General features: G+C 36.2%; 1 protein-coding gene across 2 annotated transcripts in view; it reads right to left on the reverse strand.

The window, feature by feature from the left end:
• GTF2H1 (general transcription factor IIH subunit 1) overlaps positions 1-20,493 on the reverse strand; it is a 35,194-nt gene that overhangs the window by 8,724 nt on the left and 5,977 nt on the right. The window contains exons 2-9 of one of the 2 annotated variants that reach the window (XM_037839286.1): positions 19,362-19,527; positions 16,581-16,773; positions 15,469-15,634; positions 12,340-12,433; positions 9,329-9,478; positions 9,110-9,189; positions 2,648-2,775; positions 2,458-2,545 (exon numbers count right to left, since the gene is read on the reverse strand). In XM_037839286.1, coding sequence (XP_037695214.1) covers positions 2,458-2,545; positions 2,648-2,775; positions 9,110-9,189; positions 9,329-9,478; positions 12,340-12,433; positions 15,469-15,634; positions 16,581-16,773; positions 19,362-19,515 — 1,053 coding nt within the window. In that variant the 5' untranslated portion in view covers positions 19,516-19,527. Of the gene's footprint in view, positions 1-2,457; positions 2,546-2,647; positions 2,776-9,109; positions 9,190-9,328; positions 9,479-12,339; positions 12,434-15,468; positions 15,635-16,580; positions 16,774-19,329; positions 19,528-20,493 lie in introns of those variants that run through there. The other variant, XM_037839287.1, reaches the window with a different exon arrangement.

Below are 20,493 nucleotides of genomic sequence, written 5' to 3' on the forward strand. Positions count from 1 at the left end.
CCTTCCACTATTAGTGCCCCTTTTCCAACAGCATGTGCTCACTTCGTGTCTCTGTGTCACATTTTAATTAAGAAATGTACATTTTAAAAAAAGATATAATGCACACTTAGACTACCATATAGTATAAGCATAACTTTTACATGCACTGGGAAACCAAAAAATTCATGTGACTTTTTTGCAATGGTCTGGAACCAAACCCACAATATCTTTGAGGTATGACAATTTTCCCACACACACCCTGATAACACTAAGTATTACTGAACTTTTAATAATACAATGACAATTTGTATCTTACTATTCCTTTTCCCAAGTGAAATTCCATTCTTTCTGCTATTTTTCTATTGTGTGCTTAATTTTTTTTTTTTAACAAATTCTTTGAATATTAAAGATATTAGTCTTTTACTATATGTGTTACAAATACTATTTTTTTCAGCTTGCTGTTTTTTGGTTTTGATTATAAAAAAATTCACCTTCCCCTTCACTTCTTTTGCTTATACTTCTGTGGTTTCATCTTTTGCTTAAATCTTTGATCCACCTGGAATTTATTTTGGAATAAGAAGGTAGGAAATTTGAGTTTCTTTTTACTAAACGATTAACCAATCATTCTATCACCATACTTAATTCCTCTGTATTTGGGTTTATTTCTGGACACCTTATTTTTGTTTTACTAATCTTGTTTGGCTTGATTAGTAACAAATTACTTACATTGCTACAGCTTTATAATAAAAATACATTAATTATAAAAGTAACAAAAATCTACACAAACATTTGTGAAAAGATATTCTACAATATTTCATCTTCTATATAGTCATAAAATTCATCTGGTCAAATTTCTTCTGTAGCTAACAAGTCTAGGATCAAATTATTTAGGTTCTTAAATATATTTCAAAAGAGATCAATTTGAAAACTTAATATTTAAAATCACCTCATTTTAAGAGTCTGAATGGTCCCCTTATGGTATAGGAACAAATCTGACCATCTTAGCATGATATTCAAAGTAACGTATTGATCAGTCCCAGTTTACCTAAGTCGTCTTCCTTTTTTTTCCCTTTTCAACTCTATACCCTTCATGGAACTTCAATGTGCATTGGTAGCTCCACTGCCTTTCACACAGGTCATGCTCATTCCTACTCTGTGGCTGTATTACCTAAGCCATGTTCTTACCCAAGCTCCCTTAATAATCCAAATCTTAAGCTTCTGGCAAGATCTGGTTAGGTCATTTTACTTGCATACTTAATTGAAAGCTCTTTAAATGCAGGGGCCCTGAATCTCTGATTCAATAAAAATCTTTGTAGAACATACAACTACTGACTTGAAAGAATATCTAGAGCCAATGCTTACTATTGAATATTGTAAAAATTCATGCAGAGAAATGATTTCTGACAATTATTTCACTACCAAAAATCAAGTGTACTTAGTGCAACAGTATTATAAAGAAAAATACCACTTCCTGTATTTCTTCTTTAACGTCTTGATAACTAACATTTTAGTTTCATTTTCTTGGTTCAAAAAAGAAATATCTTATTGGTTTTAATTTTAAAGGTAATACATGCTTGCAGAAAAATATTAAATTAATGAAATACATGACTGAGAAAGCATAAGACTCTTCCATAATCCCTTTATCAAAAGATAACCATTTAGCATATTCTTTTCAAGTCCTTAAAAATCATAAACTACTTTTTTTTTTACATGTGACATATTGTTAACAGTCTATTCTGTGAATCTTTTTGATTCAATACATCATTAATCCTTTTTAAGTCTTTAATGGCCACATCAAACTCCACTGTATGGATGTACCATTGCATTAGGATTTTTGTCATTTTCTCTATCATAACACTGTAATAAATATTTGCACACATCTGAAGTGGAATACTGCATAAACATTAAAAACTTTTTCCAGAATGTCCTCTAAAAAGGTTTCATCATAACTTACTTTTATAAAGGAAAAGGAGGGAAACTTAATAGGGATATGGTACTGTGGCAAAGATTCAGGGAAAGAAGGAACTTGTAGGTAGGTAACTCTGTCTGTACTTTCCCACTAAATGATTTTTTCAATATTTAACAATGAGAAGACATTTCCAATTCTGAAATGCTAGGTTTAACATGAGGGACAAATTGATTTCTTTTCAATCATACATCAAACTTTTTTTTTCTTGTCATACTGCCTTTGTTTAATATTCTTTCCCAGAAAACAAACAGATGTTCAATTTGTGCATACATGTAAAAAAACAATACAAACAGTTCAACAGGATTCAGTTCATGGAAAGTTGGTCAGCAAGTCAAAGCTGAGGAAGTACTCTTTATAAAACAGTCCTATACTTTAATGCAAATGCCAAATACCTCGATCAAAAGAACTGAGTCATATGAAATAATCAAGTTTCAACACAAAGAACTGGTAGCTACATATGGTGTCTGGAGAAATGTGGAACCTATAAGATCCAGATGTTTTAGCCATACCCTCTTGACTGCTGGTTGAAAGCAGTCTGCATCTCTGGAATTCCCATCCATGCTGCTGGGCTCACCATTTTGCTCATTTTGTGTTTCTCTTAAAACAAAGGAAATAAATTAATGTTACAAGCAGAACAACACAACTCCATCTGGATATCCTGAGAAGCCCAGCTACTGTGTTTTTGCACATATACTTAACTGTTTCCTGAGACCTGCTGCCAGGACCATAGCACTGTGATGGTTAAATCTCTTGATGATGGCAGCATTGCTATTCTCCTTTATGGATTTAGAATTGGAAGTAGATGGAACAGAGGACATTCCATAGCCCTATGAGAAACAATTTAGGAGATTAAAAATCAAAATAAGGTTCCAATTTTGTCAATTATGAGACATGCTTAGTCTTATGTTTCACCAATCCCTAGCCCACCCTTCATTCCAGCTATACTGAAATACATACATTTGCTGGATAAAGGGACTTTTAGTAATGCTACTCACAGGTAAACATTAAAAAATGTGTAAGTAAAAAAAAAAAAAAAAAGAGCAACTAAAGAGACAATTAAATGCATTATGGCATCCTGGATGGGATCTAATAATGGAAAAGTTTCAAAAAGACATTATTTGGATGGTGGGAAAGAACATTACAACTTTCTAAAGGTGATTAATCCCACTAATGGAAGGCTAGGGAGGGGGTGGAATGGGAAGATTTAGGCTGTATATATGTTTCCACAATAAAAAAAAAAAAAAAAGTCTAAATAGATGACAATTGACTGCCAAGGATGAACCTGGATGGGACTGGAGGATGGAGGACAGGAGGCTCAAAGGGACACAGTTGAGACATAAGGAAAAGGAAATACAGAATGTAAGCTTTGTATCATTGTTGAATCTCTTGTACTTCTTAGCTGTGCTTAATGGGATTGCATAAAAGAATGTTCTTGTTCATGGGAAGTGTATATGTGAATTATAGTGTTTGTTCAAGGATGTGTGCAGCTAGCTCTCATATGTTCAGAAGATAGAGCAATAGATGATGGATGATAGATAGGGATGGAGGGAGACAGGGAAAGAAATAGCGATGTGATAGCATGTTAAAGTTGGTGGATTGGGCTATCAGGGGAGGGGGGGTCAGGGTATGATGGAGTTCTGTGTATGGGGTTAGTATTGTTTTTGCAACTGTTCCTATAACTTCGAATTTATTTCAAAATAAAAAAAAAAGACATTATTGGGGTATATGAAAAAATTGGAACACAGACTGTAAGCTTTACATCTATGTTAAATTTCTTGAACTTGATAACTTTACTTAAGGTAGTTACCTAAGTGAATATCCTTGTTCTTAGAAAATGTACATGGAACTGTGTGTTCAAGCAGCATGATATATACAACCTACTCTCTTAAAGTTCAGAAGATAGATAAATGGATTAATAGATGGACGGACAGGTTTATGTGGCAAAATGTTAAAACTGATGGATCTGGGTATATAGGTTTTGTATTACTTTTGCAACTGTCTTATAAGTTTGAAATCATTTCAAAATAAAAAGTCTAAAGAAGAAAAGCAACCATAAGTGACATTATACATATAAGAAATTAAGAAACATTACTAACTCCTTTTAGCATCAAAAAAAAGCACCTTAATCTTATATTCTGCATATTTTTTTTCTTAAGAGCAATTTTTGATCTAGTTGGCAAAATATTAAATGAAGCAACAGGATACAGTGGGAAAAACATGAACTTAGGGTGAGAAAGATACAGATTCAAATTCTGACATTATTACTTTTTCCATTACAAGTCTAGGCAAGTTAAGCAACTTTTCCAAGCCCTATAAAATGGTATATATTGGAGAATTAAATGAGATAATATTTTTGAATTATGTATGAGTACATGCTACATGCTTAGCCCTGTAGAGAGACAGAAAGTTGGTAAGCTTCTGCCCCATAGAAGCTGAGAGAGTAGCTAAGTGTGAGGAAGTGGCCAATTCTACCATGGGAAAGAGAAGTGGGTTAGAAAAAGCTTCATAGAACACCGTAAAATGAACAAATGCTTGCCAGGCAGACATGGAAGACAACATTTCAGGGAGAGGAAACTACAAGTAAGGGTATGGAAGCGAGATAGTGAGTCATGGTTTGTGTGTGTGTGTGTCATGGTTTTGTATGTATTTCAATGTAGCTGGAATGAAGGGTGGGCTAGGGACTGGTGAAACATAAGGCTGAAGAGGTAAAAGAAAGATCATAAAAAGACTCATATGCCAGTCATTCATCAGATAACTGAGTACTTAATACATGCTATGTGCTTGGGATATGCCTGTAAACAAGAAAAGGGCCTCGGTACACTCTATTGATGCAAGAATGACTGACAATTATCAAGGAAAAGGAGGTAAAACAAGATATATATGTATACATTTTGGTGTTAGGAAAACTCTATATCCACATGTAGAAGGGTGAAGTTCAACCCCTACCTCATACCATATAAAAAAGTCAACGCATAAGAGACCAAGGACCTAAATATTAGAGATAACATTATAAAACTCTCAGAAAACAGCAAGAGGCAAATCTCCATGACCTGAAATTCAGCAATGGATTCTTAGATAGGACACCAAATGCACGAGTAACAAAAGAACAATAGATAAATTTGATTTCATTAAAATTAAAAACATTTGTGCTTTGAAGGAAATTATCAAGAAAGTGAAAAGACAACCTACAGAACGGGAGAAAATAGTTTCAAACTATATATTGGATAAGGGTTTATTATCCAGAATATATAAAGAGATTTTACAATGCAACGATAAAAAGATAGATAACCCAATTAAAAAATGGGCAAAGGACTAGAGTAGACATTTCACCAAAGAAGATACACAACATTAGGGATACAACATTTATCATTTTTTTCATCCTGGTGCTGCCCAATTCTGTGTTATAGATCTACTTTCTTGACTTTTTCCACTACCAGTATTTGGGTTTCTGGGGACTGCTAAATCAATTACCACTTGACCACGTGCTTTCCAGCTTTCAAATGTTGCACTCTTATCTCCACTCTTGTTCTCCCTAGATTTCTTTCTAACAAGTTATTTTTGGAAGTGACAAACGTTACAAAGAAAATAAAGAGGGTGATATGATGGAGTAAATGGACTTGGGGTGAGCTATTTTAGATAGGTTAGGGAAGGTCTCTCTGAAGAAGTGACAAGTAGAAGAGACGATGTCTAAAAGATGAGTAGAAGCTAGTTAGGGGAAAAGCAGGTAGAAGGAACAACAAGTGCAAAAGCCATCAGGTAGAAAAAGCTTGGCATCAAACTGAAAGAAGGCCATCGTATCTGGAGCATAATGAGTGAATGGAAGTGGTCCAAATTGGGATAAAAAGAGTAGGTAGGGGCCAGAACAAGCAGAGCCTTGTAAGAGCTTGGAGTTTATTCTAATTTCAATGAAAAACCAATGAGTTTTACATAGGGGAGTATTAGGATCTTATTTATGTTATAACTCGTACTACTAAGAAAGAATGAATTATAGGGAACAAGAGTAGGAATAGGAAGATCAGCTAGGAGGCTAATGAAAGCAACCAAGCCAAAGATGGTAGCAGCTTAAAAGTGAGACGATGTAAGTATCTGTGTAAAAAGAAGCAGATAGATCAGAGTTGTATTGTAGAGGTCTTGCTAATGATTGGATGCAGGAGGTGAAAGAAGGGGAGGAACTGAGGGGACTCCTGGGTTTTTGGCTTCAGCAACTAAGTCCATAGTAATGCTTTTGAGATAGGGAAGACCCAGGAAGAAATACTTTCATGAGGATGGGTATGCTAGTTTGGGGCTGTTATGGACCCCAGAAAAGGCCATGTTCTTTTAATCCACTCCTATGGGTACACATCTATTGTGGGTGGGACCTTTTGGTTAGGTTATTTCAATTGATATGAGTTCTATTCAAGGTGGGTCTTAGTCCTTTTACTGGAGTCGTTTATGAGAGGATAAAACACATATATAGAAGCTAAGAGATGGAATTAAAAAGCTCATAGAGAGAGGCCAAGGGAAGATGAGAGACAAGGACACATCCAACTGAGGCTGAGAGAGGAAACCACCGAAGCCAGAAGCTGAAAGCAATGAAACCTAGGAGAGAAGGACCAGCAGATGCCAGCCATGTGCCTTCTCATGTGACACAGCTGTTCCAGATGCTGGCAGCCTTTCTTCAAAGAAGGTATCACCCTGTTGATGCCTTAATTTGGACATTGTCATGGCCTTAGAACTGTAAATCTATAAGCTAATAAATCCCCATTGTAAAAGCCAACCCATTTCTGGTTTATTGCATTCTGGCAGCTTTAGCAAACCAACACAATGGAGATCAATGGTTCTATTTTAGACATGTTGAGATGTCTGTGAAATATCTAAGTGGAAATACCAAGTAGGCAGTGGCATATAGGATTTTGGAGCTCTGGGGTTAGATACACCAAGGGTATTTTCAAGTCATCATTACATAATTAGCATTTAAAACAACGGAATGGAAAGCTTATGTTAAGAAGGGCACCCAAGAGGCATTCTGGGATAGGTAAAGCACCAAAGAAACACTGCTCAATCAACATTTCTAATAGGGGATTACTGTTGGCAAACCCAATGGAATACTATGCAAGTATAAAAAAATAGAAACAATATTTACGGCTATTCTTTACTGAGCATTTACTATTACCAGGTTCTTTTAATTCTTAAAGTAATCTTATGAGGCCAGTACTATTACATCCTCATTTTATAAGAAAACTGGACTTAGGTTAAAAAATGGCAGAGTCGACACCAGGCAGTTTGACTTTAAAGTCTATGTACTTAACAACTATGTTAATTTAAATTGGACTGATACTGATAATAAGCAAAGTGAAAAAGAAAGCTATAAAAGTGTATGTACAATATACCATAATTTTTATTTAAAAATTTTTTTAAAAAGCACTGGAGGAAGATGGTTGCTGCAAAGGAGAGGCTAGGCCTCCCTATGGTTGTGCCTAAGAGCCTCCTCCTGAATGCCTCTTTGTTGCTCAGATGTGGCCCTCTCTCTCTACCTAAGCCAACTTGAAAGGTGAAATCACTGCCCTCCCCCCTACGTGGGATCAGACACCCAGGGGACTGAATCTCCCTGGCAACGTGGAATATGACTCCCGGGGAGGAATGTAGACCCGGCATCATGGGACAGAGAACATCTTCTTGACCAAAAGGGGGATGTGAAAGGAAATGAAATAAGCTTCAGTGGCAGAGAGATTCCAAAAGGAGCCGAGAGGTCACTCTGGTGGGCACTCTTACGCACACTTTAGACAACCCTTCTTAGGTTCTAAAGAATTGGGGTAGCTGGTGGTGGATACCTGAAACTATCAAACTACAACTCAGAACCCATGAATCTCGAAGACAGTTGTATAAAAATGGAGCTTATGAGGGGTGACAATGGGATTGGGAAAGCCATAAGGACCACACTCCACTTCGTCTAGTTTATGGATGGATGAGTAGAAAAATAGGGGAAGGAAACAAACAGACAAAGGTACCCAGTGTTCTTTTTTACTTCAATTGCTCTTTTTCACTCTAATTATTATTCTCGTTATTTTTGTGTGTGTGCTAATGAAGGTGTCAGGGATTGATTTAGGTGATGAATGTACAACTATGTAATGGTACTGTAAACAATCGAAAGTACGATTTGTTTTGTATGACTGCGTGGTATGTGAATATATCTCAATAAAATGAAGATAAAAAAAAAAAAAAAAAAAAGCACTGGAAAAAAATTGTCCATCAGACTAAGCTCTATCTCTAAGCTTCATCAAACTTCATTTTCTCAGGATGATTAAAGAAGGCAATGTTTGTAATGTGCTGAGTTTCACAAAGGAAATGACACACCTAATTTAGGCACCAAGGATTATTTTCTATTAGTTTAGAATTAGAATGTAGCATGAAATTTTAACATTGGTTGCTTTCTTACCTGGTAAAAACATATGCAAAATAAGGGGAAAAAGATAAAAAAAAAAAAAAGAAAAGAAAAGAAAAGAAAAAAAGTATAGGGCAGTAAGAACATGTTCATATGGCAAAGAAAAGGAATCAAAGAAGGGCAAGAAAATGAAAATACAAAAGAGTGAAGGGAATAACTGAGGAAGGCAGGTTCCAGGCCTAGAAGAGAGAAGAAGAGGCAGGGATGGAATTAGCCTTGACCAGAAGGGAAGAACTCTTTCTTTGTGACTGCATAAATATGTAGGACCAGAATCATGATGCTGAAGTCTAGCTACTGAAACATGCTGGGACAAGTGTGGAGTAAGGGTCATGAGAGTGGTCAAGGTTTGGCAGGTATTAGGCAATCCACAAACGTTAGTTCCTTTTTCCTTATCATTAATTTATATCCACATTGTTTTAGACTGTTATTTAGCTAAAGCATGAAGCTGGACTAGTCAACATGTCAAGCCTTCATTATTACCTAGGAACTGATATGGGAAATAGAAAATTATTTTTAAAAAGTTTTAGCAAGTCATACAGGAATTTCAGTTCTTCAAAAGCATTTTAACAGCAAATAGTGATACTGCAATGCGCTTCTGATAAATCACTTCTAATAATAGCATTCTGCTTGTGTTACAGTCTCATAAGCAGAACATCTACACTTAAGGCAATTTTTAAACTATAAAAAGTTTGAAAACTAGGAAAGGACTATTTTCTCTCATAAATTGTTTCACTGCTTACCTCATCTAATGATTTATCTTCCAAAGCTGTCAAATCCAGTAGTGGGTTTTTCACTCCTAATGAAACCATTGTTTTTAACCCTAGAAAATCAACGAAATAAAAACTTGATTCAAGTCTTATTTTTTCCAGACATTAAAAAAAAAAAAAAAAAGCATTGATAGCTCTAATGACTAAAGAACAGCAGCAAGCTGAGTGCTAGAGTATGTCAGGGCTATTTACCTTTCTCATCTATTTTGGCACATTCTGCAAAGAGGTCCTTTGACCCTGTATTCAGCCGGTCCCTGTGAAAATAATGGGACTGGAAAAAACGTGTCCAAAATTCCTTTTCTGTCATATTATGGGGAACATTTTCTGCATATTTCATTTTTACTGTGGAAAAAACCCATAACAAATAGTTACATACTGAATTTCATTTTTAATAAGATCTCTTAAATTAGACAACTGAAATAGACTAATAGCAAAAACTAGATTATGAAGCTGCTCAATTTTTTTTGCACTTTTTCCCCCCAATTTTACTGCGACATATTCACATACCAAACTATCCAAAGTACAGAATTACTGGTTCACAGTATCACTGTATAGTTTTGCATACATCCCCCCATCATTGATTTTAGAACATTTTCATTACTACAGAACAGAAATAAGAATAAAATGATAAAACCCAAATCCTCTCCTATCCCTTGTCCCCCTGCATTGTTGACCCATAGTATTGATATAGTAAATTTGTTACTGTTGATGAAAGAATATTAAATATTACTGTTACCTACAGTCTATAATTTGCAATAGTTATATTTTTCCCCATACACTCTGTTTTTTTTTTACATTTGTAATGGTTCATGCAAGAACTTATTTATATATAGGACTTTAAACAACCACTTGCAATCAAATTCACCTGTAATCTGTTACTATTCTTATAATCCCAGGAACATGCTACTATCACCTCTATCGGTTCCCAATTATTTAAATTTAACCTCGTTAACAATTCTGTACATATTAGGTTACCACTTCCCCTTCTCTAGCTTCTGCCTATCTCTAGGTACCCTATATTTATATTTTTTCCCCATGTATGTCTTTATTATATTACTTATGTAGCCATAGACTGGATAAGGGGAGTATGAGTCACAAGGTTTTTACAATCACATAGTCACAAGATAAAAGCTATATAGTTTACAATCATTATCAAAAATCAAGGCTTCTGGGTTGCAGGTCAACAATTTCAGGTATTTCCTTCTGGCTGTTCTAATACACTAGAGACTAAAAAGAAATATCTTTATAATGATTCAGTGGTGATAATCATTTGTTAAATCCTAACTTCTCCGTTGCAACTCCTCCCTCTCATTTGACCGACCTCTCAATCTTCAGAGGTGTCTGGGCAATGACCATTCCAACTTACTCATGCTGAAAAGGTGTACTGACATTATGGGGTAGAGGAATGCAACTGGTTAATGTTCTTGGAGAGAGAGGTACCTCTGGGTTTCAAGGCTTATGTGGGATAGGAACAATCTGGTGATTGTTAAGTTTCTAAAAAAAAAATAGACTTAAGTAAAACTTTTGTATGGAACCCAGGGTATTCTTTAGGGTTTTCAGGAATGTTGCTGGTTGGGGCTTGGTATAATGTGACAAACTGCAGTATCTGGCTGAAGCTTGCATTAAGAGTAAACCTCTAGAATGACCTCTTAACTATTTGAAATCTCTTAGCCACTGAAACCGTATTTTGTTTAATTTCTATCCCCCATTTTGGTCAAGAAGGCATTGTCAATCCCATGGTGACAGGGCCAGGCTTATCCCTATGAGTCCTGTCTCACGTTGCCAGGGAGACTAACACCCTTGGAAATTATGTCTCATGTAGTGGGGAGGGAAGTCAGTTTATTTGCAGAGTTTGCTTTAGAGAGAGAGACGCCACATCTGAGCAACAAAGAGGTTCTCTGGGGGTGACTCTTAGGCATAATTACAGGAAGGCTTAGAAGTTGCTCAATTTTATATATAGTATACATAACTAAGATGAAATATAACTTGAGAGATTAGATGAGGCACTGCCTCTATAAATCTTAACAAATCACAAATGAAATATCTGATTTTGCATCAGAGGATTAAAAAGTTTAGCAGTTTTGGTAGAAACCCAAGAATTTTGGAGTTAGACAGCCTTGAGTTTGCTTGCTTGCTCATTTATATATATGTTCTCTCAGTCTGAGGCACTGTATTAGATGCTAGGGATATAAAGATTTCAATGCTCATTGGATTACAAGCTAAACACTGCAGAAGTCATAGTCTAGTGAGCATAGTGGTTGAGGTCATGGACTCTGGAGCCAAAGAGTCTGAGTTTAAAATCATAGCTCTGTTACTTTCTATCTGTGGGATCCTGGGTACATTACTTAATCTCTCTGTACCCTGATTTTCTCATCTGTAAAATGGGGATGGTAATAGTACTTAAATCATAGGGTTGTTTAGAGGATTAAATAAGCTAATACACCTAAGACCTTATAAGAGGATCTGCCATACAATAAAAACTGTGAAATTATTTGTTATCACTATCAGAGAAATATGAAAATAATTACTTTATGGTGTGGTAACTCTTTAAGACAGACATAAAGCACCAGAGCAGGAAAAGAGAGGAGGCTTGCATCTGTCTGAGGAAGTGAGGATTTTATAGGAGACAATGAGGTGAAGCTTGAACTGAATTCTGAGTGACATACATGTTTCCTAAGGATTAAAGGGGCAGGAGTGAGGAAGTAGGAAAAGGGAGTAACACATGGTTTAACAGAGCACTGCTTGACCGAACATTCTTGGTCATGTGTAGCCAAGAGTACACATCATAAATTATGAGGCAGGGACAAGGAATCTATAATTCAGGATGGTTTCTGCATGGGAAATGATTTGTGGATTAGAAAGCTCACTCTGGAGGCAGCATAAAGGATTATCTGAGTTAGTGGTATAGAGGGACTCATTTATTGACACCTCTGGAGAATCATTTCTCTTACGTATGCTGAGAGCTAAATAAAGTTTAAGAACCACTGATGAGAAGAAGGGAAAATCAACACCCTAATGAAATGATGACAGGACACCAAGCCCCTGGTATCTACCATATGTCTAGCATTGATTAAAATATTTTCCATGCTTTATTGCACTTAATCAGGAATAAAGGTGAAACTTTTTACTTTTCATTGATGTATTATTACAGAACTCATCTCAACAAACATTTTAACTATCTGGAAGAACAGACAAGAACTTACCTGCTGGGTAGGTCCTAAATATGGACTCAATGATATCAGAGGTTAAATTATATCTCAGACCATTACAGCCATCTGTTTGGGGCCGGACATCAGCCTAAAATAAAGAACACATATACATGTTAGTTAGAACACTGGAGGAAGATATCTAAGCTCCCAACAGACATTGGACAATAGTGAAAAACAGACTTTCTAAATGAACTGCAGGGAGAGAACAAGGCCCTCACTTTCGTTTTGGCACAGAGACAGGGCTCAAAGAAGTCTTATCTGGTTTCACCGTCTCAGGGACTTGTAAAATCTACTTCCCTTAAAGCCTGACATGGTCTAATAGGTATGCATAAGCATTACCAAAGGTAACAGTAGTGCAGCTTTAACATAAAACCTGAATAGTTCCTGAAAACCACTATAAACCTTAATTAAATTGATGTTATCTAATTGGTTTCTTTAGGAAAGGACTTATTCAGTTTACTACTAAGCACCTAGAAAGATACTAACAACATAATTGGCACTCAAATTTCTGTTGAATGAATAAATACTTCTCTGGTTCCAATGGAGCACAGACTAACTAAATTCCATTTTGTAATTCTATAGGTAAGTTATTCCCAATTTTTCGTATCAGATACAATTTATAAATCTCATTTTTTCTATAAGATGATGAATGGTCATTATACATTTAACTTTGAATTACAAGTAAAATATAATAATCATTTAAAAAGGTATCAGAAAGGGCTCCCAAGCTCGTGAGGACAAGATCTTACCAGGGAGACACCTGTGGTTCTGGGACAACTTGGAACCATGTTCACAAACATAAGAAACTGGCACCTTCCACTTATGTCTGTTAGAACACCTTTTTTTTTTTTTTATTATTCATTTTATTGAGATATATTGACATACCACGCAGTCATACAAAACAAATCGTACATTTGATTGTTCACAGTACCATTACGTAGTTGTACATTCATTACCAAAATCAATCCCCGACACCCTCATTACCACACACACAAAAATAACCAGAATAATTAAAGTGAAAAGGAGCAACTAAAGTAAACAAGAACACTGGGAGCCCTTGTCTGTCTGTTTGTTTGTTTGTTTCCTTCCCCCACCTTTCCACTCATCCACCCACAAACTAGACAAACGGGAGTGTGATCTCTATGCCCCCCCCAAAAGCCACATTTTTATACAATTGTCTTCAAGATTCATGGGTTCTGGGCTGTAGTTTGATAGTTTCAGGTATCCACCACCAGCTACCCCAATTCATTAGAACCTAAAAAGGGTTGTCTATATTGTGCATAAGAGTGCCCACCAGAGTGACCTCTCGGCTCCTTTTGGAATCTCTCTGCCACTGAAGCTTATTTCATTTCCTTTCACATCCCCCTTTTGGTCAAGAAGATGTTCTCCATCCCTCCCCGGGAGTCATATTCCACGTTGCCAGGGAGATTCACTACCCTGGGTTAGAACACCTTTTTTGGGAATTCCTGAGCCACCATGTAAGGAAGTATCATCCCTTGACACCACCATGTTGGAGGGGCCCTTGGCAGGTGCCTGGCTGGCTGTCCCAGAGGAGCCCAGCCTTCTAGTCATTCCTTTCAAGGCACCAAACCAGCGAGTGAAGTATCCAGGGCTTATGAGACCTGATCAGACACTGCCTAAATTCCCTCAAGTGTTCCCTGTTGAGATCACAGAAAGCAGAAGAATTAGCTAGGTTCTTATGAATTGAAGAACAGAAGAAAAGAGTTGAAGTAGGGTGGAATTTTGTTCAATAAGAACAACTATAACTCCCAAGTGGAAGGAGAGGCAGCCAGAAGAGAACTTAGCACACTTCTGGAGGCCCATGTCAGGGAGAACCACCAGAGGTATAGGAAAAAAGAGCTATGCCAGATTATTTCTCAAAAAATGGTTGAAGTATGTGCTGTCATGGATGCAAGGCCAAAGCACCCAGCCAGCAAGAGCCCTCAGATTTTAAAACAGCAAAATTCAATCATAGGTCAATTGTGATCGCATCTGGAATTTGAAAGAAAAATCTAGATGATCTTGATAGAACTGAATGATGCTAAAGCATCTAAAATTAAAATAGAAAAGTTAAATTAAAGATCTAGAGAAGGGAGTCTAGGAAATACAAAGAAGGTAAGGCATTCTGGACCCTGAGATCCCAAAAAAGCAGGATCAAAAGTTGTTGAATGAAGTTGAGCTGTAAACCCTTGAGACAGTTGTTCTCTAAGAGAATCAACCCTGATTCAAGGTACAGAGCAGACAATGTGAAGCCCCATCAAACAGGGTGCACTTCTCCAGTCCACTTCCTGTCCCTACATGTTACTACAATGCATGAAAAGTAAAAAAGCAGTCCTTGTCATCCAGGAGCTAGCTGGTACCCTCAGCTAGGTCACAGTGCTCTCCTGGTGAACATAAACAATTTCAAAGAACATCAACATTAGACAAGACCACTATATTACCATAATGTATCAAAATATAAACAAATCCACTCCATAATTATGCCTGAACACAGACAAAACATGAACATTGTCCAAGCCACAAAATACCAGCCACCTCCCTCTTCTAGGCTGTAAAAGCAGCTGCTGCTGCTTTACCAATTATGGCTGTAGGCTTGCTCTAGTCTAACCTCCCTGAAGATAAGTTTTATTAAGATAATAATCACAGAATCATTCCCACTTTCTGACAGCACACAATTCTGAACAAACTCATACTTCCTTTAACCATCCTCCAAATCAATTAACCCATGTGCAAATCCGATAAGACCCTTCCAACACTTTCTTGCTGAAATGCCCCAAGGCTCCTTTTGTCTTACTGAAATAAGGAACAATTTTTGTTCAACTAAGAAGGGGGAGTGGGGGGAGCGGAAAGGAAGGTATCAGAAAGCTCCATATTTAGAAATATTAGGGTATGTAAATCCAATTTCTAAGAGTTTCTTTCAAAGTCCATTTGACTGCCAGCATCCTAGGGCAAAAGATCCAAACCAAGAATATATACCAGTAAAAATAAATATAAAAATTTAAAATACTGTATATATCTTAAAATATTTTAGAATACCATGGATACTGAATTTTTAAATTTACTTAAACTTACACATCAGAGTTTTCAATTTTTTTCCTTCAGAAATCTAGAAGGGTCACATACCAGAAATGCTGCAGAAATGCCAACATCCTGCTTGTGATTCGATGTGGATGAACTATCAGTTGCGTTCACATTTAAACGATTGGCCCAGAATTCCTCAGCACTGATCACTTGACTCACAACAAGGTCTTTATAAAGCTGAAACAAAACAGGATCTTCTTGCAGCATTCTAGTGAAAGAATATATTGAATATAACTCAATTTCTACAAGAAAACACCATTCAGGTAACATTTTAAAAAGACTCCAACAACATGAAACACTGAAACACACTTTTATTTATTTTATTGTGATTGAACAGCAGAGGTCATTTATTTCTATTCTTTAATAATTAAAGCAGGACCCATTTTTGAAGGAACAAATTTAATGGACATAAAGAGGTAACTATGAAAAAGCAAAGACTAAACTCCTTGAGGACAGAGATTTGGTCTTACTCATCTCTGTATCCCAGTGATACAAAGATTATTGCGTCTGTATTTGTACTTTACTGCATTCTCTTTTATACACTGGTGATACGCACCTGAAGCCGTAAGCACTGATGGCCTGAAAGACACTGGTAATGGAATAATGCATCTTATCAGAAATTGTTATTGTTTTGTATGTAGCCTTACTTCTTCATAGTATAATTTCTTCAAAGTTTCTTGTTCACAAATGCACTTCTAATGGTTTAGTATCTTCTCTGACAGAGAATTGGGGAAAGGAATAATGGACCTTAGCACCACTAGTTATAGGTTCTAATTTCAGTTATGCTGATATTTAGATGTTAGGCTTGAGGCAGTTAATTAACTGCTAGGTTTGTATAATCGCATATATTTAATAAAAACTGGAAATATCCCTATGTCTCCCTTACATAATGAAAGAAAAGATATACAACGGTGATATTAATCACATTTTACAGATGAAGAAATTGAGGTTCAGGGTGATTAAGTAATCTGCCCAAAGCCACACAGCTAGTAAAGTGTTAAAGCTGAGAATCAAACACAGAGATAATGATATTAAAGCCAGTATTTTCCTGTATTACACTATTGTGGCCCAAGGGGTAAGAAGTAACAAGATATTACTTCAGAGACTGAAGAGACACAGCATTTCTTCAAAAGACTATTCTTTTCCTCCTTCACCTGTTTTTCTCTTCCAATTCTTTATTTGCTTTCCTCTTGAATTTTGGCAGTAGCTGCTGAAGAAGGTCTTTCACTGCATCTCGCTCTTTCACTGCTGTGCTTTCATTGGAAAAATGGAAGTTAGTTGTGTCCCCTGCATGCAGAACCAGCTGAAGCTGAATTTTAGCTTTCCCTTCTGGACTGATTTTCTGGCCTAAAAAGAAACATGAGGCTAATTAGATTTTAACATTTAGGCTATGGAAATTGCAATATAATAGGTTACTTCTCCCCTCAAGAAAATTCAGAATTCTTTTGGGCTTTAGATACCCTGTTCCAATCCTGATGCCTTTGTAGAAATGTGCTCTTCTCAAATAATTCTGTATAACTATAGCATGGTTCAACAATTCACTGCTAACACTGCTCCCTTCTTGAGCATCCTTTTAATGGCATTTCTACTCACTCACTGCTTCCACATTCTCATACTAATAGGCTTTTGCTTCATTGAATTAGGGTGGATCTCTTTAAGGCTTTCTAAATAGCCAACTAGGAGCCCTGAATCTACCCTGAACAGACTGCCTCCAGTCAACATCATGAATAAAAAACGATTTGTCATGATTCAGAAAATTGCAGAACACAGCCCATGCATATTTACTAATAGCAAATAGGAATACGTAATGTTACGTTAGAGAGATCTGGTATCACTATTTTTACCAAGTGATAAACTCATTAAAAGTGTAAAAAATTGGGGCTGGGAACATCAAAATATACCTACATAATAGAGAAGCTGCATAATGAAAGTGCAGGCCTCATGGCAACAGGAGTGCTTCTTTCTTTCATGAAGGAAACAGAGATGGCAATGGATTTGTTCCATTGGATGGGTGACTTGTGATGTGTACACCCTAATGAGAGCCCTCATCTTAGCCCAGACAGACCTACTCAGCCTTAAATTAACAGAAACTTTGAAAATGAAGAGGATGCTTCCAGACCAACAGTTTAGATGAAATATGAAGCAGCAATGTGAAGCAATTTACAGGGTCACATGGCATGTTCCACTATCAAATTCCTCCAGAATAATTACTCCTTTCTATGAAACTTTTACTCAGTCACTGTTTTATCCCTGATGTATCTTATCTCCTGCCTCTGAGAAACCTCCTTCTGAAGCTTTTTAACTAGCTAACTTCAGCTATGATAAGAACTACTGCTGATTTTCACTATAGTAATTTATCATTGATACTTTAAATAGCTTCTTTCAGAAATGGCTTATTTCATAAATAATTTTCAAATATTCAGCATAAAACAAAAAATGATCTGAAGCAGATCTAGATTTGGATATGCCACTCCCTCCCCAATAGTTGAGTAGAATTGTCAAGGAAAGGGAGAGAGGCGCATTCTTTATTGCAAGCTGTGGGTAGCACAATGAGAGTGTGCTTTGCAAAGCTGGCTTCACATTTAAGAGAAATGCTGATATGGCAATTCCTAGATATGGCTATATAGTACCACAAATTTTAGTTTGTAAGACTATTATCAACAACTTGTGATGCACTGTTCCTAGAAACAAGGGCTTAAAAGGAGGTACTTATACCAGGAAGACGGACAAAAAGCCACATAGCTTAAGCAGTACTGAACTACGATGAATTTTAAAAAAGTATTTCTTTTTGAAAAATTAAAGATTCTAAGTTATTTCAGTGGAGAGGGATGGGGATCTTGGTCATTTCCAGCAGCAAAGTAGAGTAAGTCCAGGAGCTAGGGCAGCAATTCATATACTAAGAATGTCTGAGCCCTTGTATACTGAGGGTTGTCTGTTTTTGGAGGTAACAAGTTTCTGGAAATCTAAACAAGATTTTATCTAGGAAAAGAATCTTATATCCAGAAAAATAAACAAATCTATATTAATAGTCAGGGTTAAGATATCACAATCGTCAAGGCCATGGTTGCCCACACTACCTACCTTGGGTCTCTCCTATTCAAGATCTTTAGTGAAGTGCAGAAATTTCTTTTAGAGTAAAGGTTTTAAATCTCAGGATTCACCTGGTGCTCTTAAACCTAATTGTTATGGAGCCACAAAATACTATACCCTTTGAATAATAAATTAAAGTTAACCTTGCAAATTTAGAAAGAGAAGGGATTTTGATTTTAACTTTCATATTTGAAAATTAAAAAAAGAAAAGAGATTTAAAAATATTATGCTCTGTATTTCTCCTGTCTACATTCAGGTCTATTGTATCAACAGATAATGGCCACATAACCAAAGACTAATTAGATAACTTACTTAAATGGTACACTTCCATTGAAGGGCATTCTAGCATCATCTATCAGCATTTTAAATGTATGAACCATTAGAACCAGTAAATCCATTGCAGGTTCGTATCCCACTTACACAAAGTTCACAAAGATTTAAGTTCACAGATCTACAATAAAGCATTGTTTGCAATAACAAAATTCTGGACACTTCTTAAATATCCTTCAACAGAGGACTGGTTAAATACATGACTGCATATCCATTCAGTGGAATATTCTGCAACTCTTAAAAGAAGGTATATGTGGAGATCTATATATGAGATACACCAGATTTACATATATAAGCTGTACATGCTCTATAATTAAGTGAAAAAGACAGGTTATAGAATAGTACATAATGTCTTCAAAATTTTGTAATTGTTCCTATATGGTCTGATTTTTTGATTTCGTAATTTAAAAACCTACAAAAACTTTGTTTATACAGCCTTTGTATGTTTTTTAATGGCCACATTAAAAAGTTTTATAAACTTACTGGTAAAAATGACCTTAGAATAGCTGGCTTACATTTAATGTCCGCATACATATGGCTGATTGTAAATCTATCTTTGCCTTCAGGTGCCCAAGCAATTCTTTCTGCCATGAGGTATAGTGCTCCATCCTGCTTCTTTTGACGCACCTTCTTTACAATCAGCAAAACTTCTTCAGATGAAGTTGCCATATCTAGAAGATGCTAATAGAGGAAAAAATAAAGAAAAAATGTTTCACACATAAGTGAGGGTCAGATTTGTTGACTCCAAGGGTCCCTCCCAAATTTAAAACTTAAACTGTAAGAAATCAACAAGCGGGAAAAAAAAATCTCTTCCTTCATTCAACTTGTATGAAATTGTTCCTTTAAAATCAAATTTCATTTGGCTCATATCACAGGTGTAAATTTACACAACACACGTAACACTTGTCAGTTTTTCAAACTGTTTTAACATATTTTAAAAGTTTTCCTCAGTTACATTCTTAAATCTCAAATACATGATTAGACTGTATGTGGCCTTTTACTCTATATTTAGAATTGTAGAACTTTAGAATTACACAGGAACCTATTTAGTTCAAATTTGTTTCAGCTGAAACTACTAAGGGCCAGAGTTTAAGTAACCTTCTCAGCGCCAATCCCACAGCTCAGCTCACACCCAAGTTTCATGATTCCTGATCTAACTTTCTTCCTATATGCCTGAAAATAAGACTGAGAGGATTCAATACTTCACATTTCAGACGCAATTTTTCCATCACTTAACAATCAAGTATCTTCAGCTCCTCTTATGTCTTGGCTGATGATTCATTTGTATATGGCAAATCAGTCATCTAGAAAACAGCTTGCTGTGCCACCTCCTCCCCCAAATCCAAGTTGTCTTAAATGCTCAGTCCAAATCCTAGAGGCTTTTATATTACTGGTTGCTTTTCAATGGACAATAATAGCCCTCTATTAAGTTTCTGGATTGGAACAGCTTCTTTGAAAGCTTCAGTGTTGGGAGGCTAATGGGGGTGGGGTGAGGGGTGGTGGTGACAAACATTTCTGGAGCACTTACTATGTTGCAGACACTACCTTAGTAATAATATGTATTATTTCATTTAATGCTCACAACCACTCTGAGATAGTTACTATTATTCACATTTTAAGATAGGAGGAGTAACAAACCTAGAATTT

This window comes from Choloepus didactylus, chromosome 6 (assembly GCF_015220235.1).
Source record: "Choloepus didactylus isolate mChoDid1 chromosome 6, mChoDid1.pri, whole genome shotgun sequence".
Classification (NCBI taxonomy): Eukaryota; Metazoa; Chordata; class Mammalia; order Pilosa; family Megalonychidae; genus Choloepus; species Choloepus didactylus.